At 36.4% G+C, this 12,116-nt stretch overlaps 1 protein-coding gene across 1 annotated transcript in view; it reads right to left on the bottom strand.

Moving 5' to 3' along the window:
- LOC126423533 (collagen alpha chain CG42342-like) overlaps positions 1-12,116 on the bottom strand; it is a 649,892-nt gene that overhangs the window by 221,696 nt on the left and 416,080 nt on the right. Inside the window, exons 18-19 of the mRNA XM_050087251.1 lie at positions 8,929-8,973; positions 221-283 (exon numbers count right to left, since the gene is read on the bottom strand). Coding sequence (XP_049943208.1) covers positions 221-283; positions 8,929-8,973 — 108 coding nt within the window. The remainder of the gene's footprint in view (positions 1-220; positions 284-8,928; positions 8,974-12,116) is intronic.

The raw sequence follows: 12,116 nt of genomic DNA on the forward strand, positions 1-12,116 counted from the left end.
CAAATAAATATTCAATAAACTGGTTAATGTTTTTGCCCATGTGCATCAACTTTGTTGAGTCTGCAGGAGAGTGTGGGCAAGGTACAAACCGGCACCTCCAAGCAAGCATCAGGAACTGGCTGACTGTATGTTAAGACTTGAGGCACTGAATGAGTTGTGTGGCTGTTAGTTGCAGTAGATGGCTGCGCCGCCAACCAGTCTAAGAATGTGTAGACCTTACCGTGCCTCCCGTCTTCCCAACATCTCCAGGTCGACCTGGCTCTCCACGGAGTCCCATTGGGCCCTGAAGACAATAATGGTAAATACCTTAATGACCAGTGTCAGAATATTGTTCTTTGTTTGTATCAAATGGTCTTTCTGTTCTGATATGCGACATTAACAAATCATTTTGAATTCATTTCTTAAGAATGCCACCTCTACTTCTCATAAATGATTTAAGTTTAACAAGCTGTGTAACTCCAGAGATAACACTGACATCTTTTAGAAACACAGGAAAGAGATAATTGCTTATAACAATGAATTTAATAAGTTAATAAGACAAGATGATAAATAAATTGTATTAGCAATAGTACTGTTTCTTAAAAGAGTTCTACAATCATTGAAAAGTAGTTTAAATGCAAGAAAAAAAGTTAAATGTGAATACTTGTTTCTAAGTGATTGAATGTACCTTCAGGCAATGCCTCAGTTAAGATTCAGAAAGAAGAAAATCGTCACTTAAGCTCTCATAGTACTGTCATACTGGACATAGCAAGAACCATGAAATATAAAGATAAGTAATAGAAAGCTTGCTTGTGGTGCAAAAATTAAAGTTAAATTGAAATTGTAGGTTTTCATGGTGTACCTGCAGAATGTGAAATGCACAGACTATGTGCTGTAAAGAGCGTGTTGACAGCTGGCACATATATTTTTTGACAAGTGTATCATTGTCAAAGCTGGATACTGCTGCGAATTTTCTCATCCAAATTAACCAAAAATAGCAACAGTTGAAACAACTATTTTCATTAACTTAGACATTGAAAACCAATATTTTTTAAACAGACATCTCACTGTTGTGAGAAAACACATAAAAATAATGCAATTACCTGATATGTCAACCCTCAAACCCAAACATTTGTCATCTGTGTGTAATACTCGTTTGTTTAAGCAACCAGAATATCTCTTCTGGTCCAAGTTAAAAATGCAATGAGAATGAGCCTCAATACTACTTTTGAAGAGTTCACAGAAACACTCTGTATATTATGATGGAATACCATTTCTTGGAAGAAGAACATGCCAAAGGCTGGCTGGCTACAGCCCTAGATAATTGTCTAATTATGGGGCTAAGTAAGCCTCTACCAAATAATTACTCCTAAGAATGTCAGACCAATTCAGTCTGGATAATGAAACACAGCCCATGATACTGGAGGCTTCACCCAGACAACAATGCATGTTTGCAAGGATCAATGGAAGACTTTATCTCATAAAATAAAAATATAATTCAGCATTTAACATGCACTGAAACATGAAAGAATGGTTCTTTTCAGTGTACTCTATGCTACAAGCAAAATTTTCATCTGAAAGCAGAACAATGATTGTAAGTAGTAAGTGAGCCTCTAAGTTTTCTTAATGACATCAATTCATTACAACTTTACAGGCTCACACTACAAATATTAAGAATTAAAAACAATTGTAATATATTGTCTTCATCCACATAGTTGACTGTTTGATAACTTATACTTTCACAGATACACATGATGTGCATATACTCTCATCAAGCAGCATTATGCCTCCTTGCCTTATCACTTGCTAAAACTAAATGCCTACCCCCTTAGCTGAGTGGTCAGTGTGTCTGACTGCCATCCAATGGGTCCAGGTTCGATTCCTGGATGGGTTGGAGATTTCCTCCACTCACGGACTGGGTACTGTGTTGTCCTCATCACCGTTTCATCATCATCAATACACAAGCTACTCAGTGTGATGTCAACTTGACTGCCAAACTTCCCTAGGTGCAGACTCCCAGCTGTCAATGCCATATGATCAGCTTTTTCTAACACCAAATAACATTCAAGATCAGTGTCCTCCTTTCCTTAAGCACACTTTCCCATTTTACTATAAAGAAAATGAGCAGGACAAAAAAAGAAGAAAACAGTCTTAATGATATCCATGCCATATACTTCTGCAAGCCAAGACTTGTGTTAATTACAGCACTCAACATTTTGTCTATACTTTTTGATTTTAAAATTTGTGGTTACAAAGAACAGATACCCCAAATGACAAAGCTCTCTTATAATAAAGCCAACCTTACTTTACGCATCTGTTGTATAATAGGACGATTCACACCAATACAATAACATCAGAAATAGTCTCTTAGTCTGTGACGTAAGTTGAAGCGTCAGGTACACTTAAATAACCCCCTCACTGGAAGAGCTTTAGCAGAACACTGAAAACATGGCTGTCACCCATCAGGCTAAGCTGCTACACATATTGTTCCTGAAATTTTAATAAATCATATACAGCATTGGTTTGGCATGAATGGTAACCATTTCCAGCATTTGCATTAAAGAGCATTTCTCCTGTTCATTAAGTAGTTGAACTTGTTTCATGTCAGACTTCTAACATTAGTCAAGTCAGTTCTACTTTGGCCATTCTCATTAAATATACTAATTTGTTTACACAAATTTCATTTATGTTCAGTGTTATTCATTTTGTTCTGTTGTAAGGTTAAATTTATAAGGTAGATTAATGATTTTCTTTTAACATGTTCTCTTCTATTATAAATGAAAATCCCCATTTTGAAAACATCATGGTCCATGAGGTAGGCAATGTAGATGTCCCTTCTGAAGTACTAATAGACACTGGTATTGAAGTACTGGAGAAGTAGACAACATTATGTCAATAAGGATAATCAATCATCAATCTAATTTCACGTGTTGCTGTGGTGTTGCTCATGGATTCCAGTTCCATCCCCCCCCCCCCCCCCCCCCCCCCAGTCTCTCTTGGGCATATCTGATTTCAAACATTTATACAATTTTTACATATTTTTTATAGTTCAAGTAGCAAGTATTTAACTTAGTTATTACAATTGGAGACTGGTAGAGTGAACAAATTTCTTTCTCAGTTTACTTAACATTGCTGATCATTGTATGTATGACTGATAAAACTAAAACTGACTGAACCAACTTAAAAATTTAAATGGGTTTCCTTTTAATATTGTTACTGTTTACTAAAACCATTTTCATAAAAGCTTTACAACAATCATATTTTCATTACATTGCAGTTAGATATATTTTTGGAAGCAATGTCACTTTTCAAGTTATTACAAGGAAAAACCATTTCTTCCTTTGTCACATACAAAAAGTTGGTTAAAAATTGGAATAGAAGACCGAAAAAGAGGTGATAGAATTCATTAGTTTTTGAAACTGATGACATATTCCCATGAAAAATAATGAAAAAGAGAGGGATAAAACTGAGTAAATAGGGAAATAAACCAGGAATTTGAATCAATAGGGACAGAGCAGGAGATGAAGAATCACAAGTTAACAATGAAACAGCAATCACGATATAGAAAGATAGGAAAGTTGCAATGAGACAAGACGGTCAGTAGTTCAAGAGTAGCAAAAGAATTAGTGCCTTCTTGGAAAAGAAAAAAAAAATAGATGATGGGAAGGAAAATGAAAAGACATTTTAAAGGGCGAAAGATGAAAATTTTTACAAACAATTAAATAAAGTGAATTATTAGTGAGGCATTTCTCATTTGCCACTTTGCAGTACTGGATCCCACACCCGCAGGAAACTTCATCAAAAGATTGCCGAACTAAATGGGGGGGGGGGGGGGGGGGGGGACATAAATACCACAAGCTACATTTCTGCTGATGACCTAGCAATAATTACCTGGACTCACAATGAAACCAACACACCTTTGAGAAGCTGCATGAGATTGCTGTCAAAATTGGCCTCCAAATATCTTATGAGAAAATGCACAACATGTACTTCAAGCATGAACTGAGACACTTCTTGAGGCAACATACATTGGTTAAACATTTGAATCACTTAGATGGCACTATCAGGAACAATGACAATAACATTACACCAATAAAATCAATGTAGAAAAGTTGTGTAAATTTGGTATCATCACAGGAAAATTCACAATAAGAAATCCTCTTCCACCAAAACCAAATATTGCAACTATTGCACAATTCTTCTCCCAGAAGTATGCTATGCAGTTAAGACATCATTATTAATCATCAGTGTGAATGCCATTATGAAAACAAAACAAGAGACATTGAGGAAAATATATGAACACAAGGACAAGATGTTATTTGGATGTGAAAAGGCTCAAGAGCACTATGTCCGCACTATGTTTCCTGGCCAAAAAATCTAGTTACATTGCATAGTCAGAAACTTGACAGACATGTAATGCAAATTATATGACTCAAGACTGTGCAAGAGAAACTGCCACATCATAAATGGGACCCAATAAATTGAGGTATGATCACTAAATGACACTCAAAATGATTTCACAGATGTCACTGTTCACACACTGGTAACTACATGACCTACACAAATTCAGAAGATGAAGACTCATAACTACACATTCAAACAACTGACCAAAACTAACATGAAAAATAAAAATGTTTGGACACCAGAAACACAACAGACCCATAATGACGCAATGAAGCACTTTTCAGAAGGCAAGAAGAGCAAGAAGCATAAAGTCAACTCAAGTTTCTATGTGCTCTTTAAATGGCCAAACAAGAACAAGTAAATGAAGGATGAAGGAGATAACAGAGGAGTTGGGAAAGCTGGGATACCAAGGCTTGAGAGAAAAGTATGTTTCACAGTCAAGTGGTTGTTTTTTGGCGGGAGAAATATTTAATTTGGCATTAACATGTACCCAAGTGCATCGGACTCTCACCAAGTTAACAACATCTAGATTGTGACAGTTACTGCATTAAATTATTTGTTTCCTAATATATTGGTGTCTAGAGCAGGGCCATCTGCTCATGGTCTTGTACATTTGAACTATTCATTAATCTGAAAAAACATTCATGAAGTGTTCTCAGTTTGCATTTTTCATTTTTATATACAAAAGTAATTGAGCATAGATAGACAAAAAAGCTATTCGTATAAGGATCTATCTTGTCAGATCCACATTCTCGATCCAAATAGTCGACCAGGCTTACAAATATGCTACAAGTCACTTTAAACACAAAACATAAAAGTTTCCCTCTACTTACGTTATACTTTACTTGCCTGAATTTTACCCAGCTTGGAGAAGCTGGGTAAAATTCAGACAAGTAAAGTATAACATAAGTAGAGGGAAACTGTGTGGTAGCTTCTTTAAGATACATGCTAAAATGTGATCTACCCTACCCAGTAATCTTCTTACATCGCAACAATTTGTTTTTCTTCAAAGTCTCACCATAAAAGATGGGTTCAAGTTCTAAGGTCTCTGATTATTTTTTCCCTTCAGGACTAGTGGCAAATACAAATATGTGGGCACTCTCTGTGTATGCATGACACAGATGTCAGCACTGTATGGCACACAGAACTCTAATGCCCATTGCAAGACTGAGGAATATTTCTGATATTAGGAATCACAATGTTTTCATTACAAGAACAGCAAGAAATCACTTGTTTTCTCAAGTTGTTTTGTGTTCCACCTATTAAAATTCATCACCTTTTGAGTGATGTTAGTGGTGATGAAATCACGAACATAGAATACAAGTGTCTGTAGGTGTGATAGTTAAAGAAGACAGAACATCATGTGACAAAGGAGATAAACACTCTCGACATTGCACTAGCCAATCTGACAACATGGTCACATAAGTGGAGCCAGATGTTTTGTGATTGCTGAATGAACATGAAAGAAAATTGTTGACTGAACATGAAAGACATTGCCTCCAAATTTGGCACACAGCCTCACCAACTCCGGCACAATTTCTTGCAAGGGGCAGTACTGAAAAGATGTTCTGGGACAGCATTGGCACAATTCTTACTCATTGTGCTGTGTACAGCAAGAAGGTGACAGATGTGAGCTCCCAAGAAAATATGACAAACAAGTTCCTACCAGCAAAAATGGAAAAGGCTGCAGAAGTGCTCTTTCATAAACCTTATTGGGTGTGACACATGGGCCTCTACAATAAACCACTTTTGAAGAGGTTTCTCATGTTTAGCTTTTCACAATCATCAAATTTCACCAGTGTTGCCATTGCACCAGCGGTGTTCCAGTGCTCAAAACAGATTCTATTTGCAGTAGCCAAGAAGTATTGCATCTACATCATAAAAAGTGTGTATGGTTTCAGGCAGAGTATAGTCAGAAATGACAACTAATAACGCATTATACATGACACCTATTTCATTTACCTATGTCATTATTTGGATCCTTCACATATGCACCAATATTTCAAAATTGTGAAAAGTTGCTCTAAAGCATGTGCTTAGAATTCCTACCCATCACTGAATATCCTACAGTGTCATTAGAGGGCATCTTCATGTTTTTAGTGTGCCCATCATATTTTCTTATTTTTCTCATCACCTTCAGTTGTTCAGTAATTTTACAATATTTATGTAATCAAAGCTTCTTCATCCAGTCACTCTTTGCTTTATTTCTGATTTGTTCTGTGACCTCTCTGTCAATACTGACTTGTCTGAAACTAAAACTCATCTGTCTGTGTCATTTTTAACTCATTTTTATATTATTTTGTTGGGTATCCATTGGGTGTGGATCTTAGGTAAACTTCCTCTCAGATAATTACTAAATACTCTTCCTTGGAATCTTCCATTTCATTTACCAGATGCAATAATCTAACATATTATAGCTTCTATTTGTGTGTGTCAGTCTACTGACACATGGGTAAGCTGTTATGTTTTTGCAGTTTATTTAGTAAGGACCCTTCTCATCCATTATTCTTTCTCAATTAATGTTAAGCATATGATAACTTCACAATGAACACAACACAACTAAAATTGTTCATGTTACAGCTCATGCACTTTCTGTTAATGTCCGTTTCAAATAATTACAAGGACAAGATATAATCCTCTTATTCTTTACTGAGTAGGTGCCTGCACTAATCCATGTCTCGAACCTAGACACCCACATTTTATGAGTAATGGAGAGAAACTATGGGCAAACAGAAGCTGTGAAGTTGTCTGCAAAGTGTGTATGGACAGCTCAGTTGAGAAGACTAAGGCCAATGAAAAGTCAGTATCTGGGTTTGAACCTTAGACCAATAAACAATGTTAACTTGCCAAATTTTTCAACCATCATGATATTCTAAAACATGACTGAGTTACATGACACACTGGTGAAAACACACAATGAGTGATATCTTCATTTTTAAGCGACTAATATTGTTAGTCATAGATTTTAAATGTGACACTAAATATATACAAATAAGAAGGATCCTATTTCATCTAAGAAGAGTTGAAAATTTTATGGCTATTTAGGTACGTATCATGGAAAGAAAGGAAAAAAGCATAAATGTATTTGGTTGCAGCACTTTTCTTTTTCTGTTTTCTTCAGTGGTATATAACAAGGCTTTTATGGAAAGCAACTGTACATGAGGCTATAAAAAAGTGGTTATAATTATAGTGTAGCTACTCACAGAGGTCCAGTGTGGGCTTTAATTATCCTATGACAGCAAAACTTGTAGATATGTTAATGTGGAACTGATTTACGCTAGAAAAAAATTAGTTCCAAGTTTGGACACCAGGGACAAATCTGGCAATGCAAAGCATCTCATTGACATCTCTAATGCTCATATTCAGAGTAAATCCATTCTGCATTAATGTATTATAATATCTACCATGTTTTGCCACCATATGATAACTACAGCCCACACTGAACTTCTGTGAGTATCCACACTTTAAAACCACCCAGTAGTATCGGAGAGAGAGAGAGAGAGAGAGAGAGAGAGAGGAAGTCAAGTAATAGGAAATGGCATGTGTCCTCTCACTGTTTACAACAGCATCAAACAAGATGCTGTCTCTTGAGAAGATAATTTAAAGAGTAAGTGTTGAAGAGTTTGTCAAAAACTCCTTTGCAATGGTTACTTATTTGGGTTTCTATTATAATATTCATGTTGAGACCTCCATCTCATCTGTTTGCTATTGTAACTGGGAGAAGGACTCTGAGGCAATACAAATGAGTTTGAATATATATTGTTTTTATGACAGCAACTAATGATAATGGAAATAACAAAAATAGCAATTTTGTATACTTTCTTACAATCTAAATTTTATTACACAAATTTATGAATAAAATGGTCTACTGTAAGAAAGAAAACAACACTTCATCAATAAGAATATTCAGTCATGGAAACTGATAATAACAAGGAGTCAGAATGGCTGGCCAGTAATGAACTGCTCCCTTCCCCCCATACATTTCCAGACTTCCCCAACTAATCCCTCTTTCCTCCATGAAGAAGTAATACACATGTTGTGAAAGCTAGCTTGAACAATCTCTACTTGTAAATTTTCTTTCAGTTACATTGGTAATTTGACTTTATGAATGTAAGTACAGCACAGACTAATAATCTCATATCTTTCATTCTGCCTCCCCTACAACACCTTTTTCTGCAAAGTAAAGGACACATTTCAGGCTTTAAGTCCATTTGCAACAGTCTCCTATGTGAACTACTGAGTACTCATTATGTGCCTGTCACCTTTTTTGAAACATCATACCTTGAAGAAGAAATGTAAAAAAAAAAAATGATTGCTGTAAGGCACAGAACAAAAAATATTTTTGACATATAAGTTTTATTCGATTAATTATTAACTATACATGACAGAGAAACTACTGCTGTGACAAAAGTATCCATTAAACATCAGAAACTAAGGCCCTATACACAAATTGATATTATGGAAATAAATAGTTCTACACTTCATAATAAACATAATAAGTGCCTGTAACATGTTAAAGCTTAAAATAATGGAATTAATACTTACTGGCAGTCCCATAGGTCCTGGATCTCCTTTTGACCCCTTTTCTCCCTGAAAAAAAAAATTAAGTAATGACATGTATTAGACAAAGAACAAGATTATTTTCTTTTTGTCTGAAAGAATTAATATATAAAAATAGTTTAAGCCAAAGCACAGTAAAATAATCTACAATAACGCAAACAAATTCCACATACAATAAATGAAGGGGAAATGGGAAAAGTCAGACTATATGTATTTTCATATGATGTTTGTGAATAAAAAAGACACAGAAGCATGGAATAAACATTTAAAAATAAATACTAACAATGCAAAATCCACATTGGAATATCAAGAATAATAATAAATACTTCTTTCTCTTAGCAAATAAATATCACAGAAAGGAAATGGGAGACTTTTGGAAAATCAGTCCATGATATTAAGAGGTTGGGCACCTCAAAGAAAAATAAGAGGTTGACAAAAATAGCAGATGATAAAAATAAAATTGTTGACCTGGATAAGTTATGCTGCAAATGATGTAACTGGTGCAAATGTAAGCAGAAAAGTGGCTAATGACAAAACTCATTTACACAGGGTTAGATACAAAACTAGATCACAGCAGACATCCAATCTAAAAATGACAGAGAGAAATAAGAGTTTAAAGATGGTCTGAAAGCAGTGCTAAAGCATCCATAAGTGATGGTTGGTTGTACCACTATAAAGTTTAAAAACATTCTGGATACAGGAGTAGTCTGTATCTCTACTAGCCTTGAGTGCTCCATGAGGTAGAGAAAAATGCTCTCTCCAATTTTCCATTTACTATCTTTATGTTTTTTTTCTCATCCATTTATTTGCATTTAACTGTACTCTTTTTCTTTATTCTCATCATTCCATGTCTTTTCTGTGAGATGTGACTTTTATAAAGCTGTCTTCCACTCACTTTTGTGTGTATATGAGCCCCTTGATTCTCCTTTACTGCTTGTAAGTTGCCTCCTTTCATAAAATAGCTCTCACATAATTATCACTTCTTGCATCTACATCTCCATCTTCATCTATTTGTATCCCTCTCTCTTTACATCTTCATTTGATCCATATAGTGTTAATATACACATTACAAAATGAGTGAGTTAACTAGAAGATAACTACTGGATAGAGTACTCAGTTTTTGGGCCAATATACTACTATTCAAGAAATAAAATCACCAAACTGAAAAATTATGTCAATTATTCAGTTAATGTTCCCTGGAAATCCTTCTCACATTAATTTACTGTTATGCATAACAAGCAACTTCAAAAAGCAAATCACCATTGTCATTTTCAAACAGGACATCCTTAAGGGTGAGGAGGGAGCGCAACCAGCCAGGGTCTACAGGTGACACAGCAACTGGGAAATGTTACGATCACTTAACTCCTTTGTGTGGAGTAACTTTACCAACATTTTGCTTCAGATTCACCTCAGGGTTATTTTATTGGATTAGTAGTAGCTTCTGAAGTAGAAAAGGGAAAGTACAAGCTTTTTTGAAACTGGTAGCTTTTTTTTTTACACTGATCAGTGAGAACATTACGACCACCTACCTAATAGCCTATACGTCCACCTTTGGCATGGGTAACAGCAGTGATGCATCATTGCATGGATGCAATGAGGCCTTGGTAGGTCATGGGAGGGAGTTGTCACATCCTCTGCACACCCAAGTAACCTAATTCCTGTAAATTCCAAGGAGGGGATGGTGAGCTCTGACACCTTATTCAATAGGGTTAGGATCTGGTGAGTTGCAGGGCCAGAACATCAATTGGATCTCACCACTGTGTTCCTTGAACCATTCCATCACACTCCTAGCCTTGTGACATGGTGCATTATCTTTCTGAAAAATGCCACTACCTTCGGGAAATATGATCATCATGCAGAGACGTAAACTCATGGTGTGCAACCAGTGTCTGATACTCCTTGGCTGTCTTGGTGCCTTGCACGAGCTGCACTGGACCCATGTCAATTTCCCCACTAACTTATCTCCATCCAGCAGTATAGGTGTCCATGAGCTGTTGCTCTTGAAGAACATGGATTTGCACACTTCCGTTGGCATGATGGAGAGGATATCATAATTCATCAGACCATGCAACACTCTGCCACTATGCCAAAGTCCAAAGCCGGCGGCCATGTGCCCATTTCAGTCACAGTTGCCAATGTCATGGAGTTAACATTGGTAGATCCATGGGTCGTTGGCTGCAGAGGCCCACCATTAGGAATGTTCAGTGCTCCGTGTGTTCAGACACACTTTTATTCTGCCCAGTATTAAAGTTTAAAGTATGATGTTAGTTCCACCCTGGTTCAGTGCCTGTCCTGTTTTACCAGTCAGCCCAGACTACGACATCTGACATCTGTAACAATGGGTGGCCACCCAACCCCATGATATCTGGATATGGTTTCACAACTTTTGAAGATGCTCACCACAACACTCCTCAAACAATTCATGCAATTTCCAAAATGCTTCCACTGACCCCCCAGGCCATCACAAACCCCATGACATCTGGATACGCTTTCACCACTTTTGAAGATGCTCACCACAGCACTCCTCAAACACTCAACAAGTGATGCAATTTCCAATATGCTTGTGCTGATCCCCCGGGCCATCACAATCTGCCCACGGTCAAACTCAAATAGATTGTGTGCATTCCCCATTCTACACACAGACACTGATACTACATGCACCGTGTGTATGTCCGACTAGCAGTCATTCCTCTCCAGATGACACTGCTATTGCCTGGATTGGTTTATACTGACAGTTGGTCGGTGGTCATAATGTGGTCATAACTGATCAGTGTAATTTAAGATACTCATTAAACATAAACACAGTGTAAACACACTGGGATAACAGGGAAATCTGGGAAAAATCCAGAAATTTTTTTTGGATTCTGGGAATTTTTCGTTCTTTTAGTTTCAGTTACATTTTTATAGTTTTGGTTGGTAAGAACTGATACTCTAAGAAAGAATTTTTTCTTTAGCCTGCAACTGCAGAATAATACTCCAGCAATGAAATGTATATGAGGGGGAAAAAGAATAGAACTTAAGTTGCAAAGGAAATGTGCCTTCTAATCAACAAAAGATGGTGCACACACAAGCATCTGCCAACAGTAAAATGTGTCAAACACTTTAGGATGAAGCCTACAGAATTATTCGTAACAACAAACTGCTTCCATTGAGTATGACATCACAACAGTTTA

The sequence above is a fragment of the Schistocerca serialis genome, chromosome 1, assembly GCF_023864345.2.
Source record: "Schistocerca serialis cubense isolate TAMUIC-IGC-003099 chromosome 1, iqSchSeri2.2, whole genome shotgun sequence".
NCBI classification, from domain to species: domain Eukaryota; kingdom Metazoa; phylum Arthropoda; class Insecta; order Orthoptera; family Acrididae; genus Schistocerca; species Schistocerca serialis.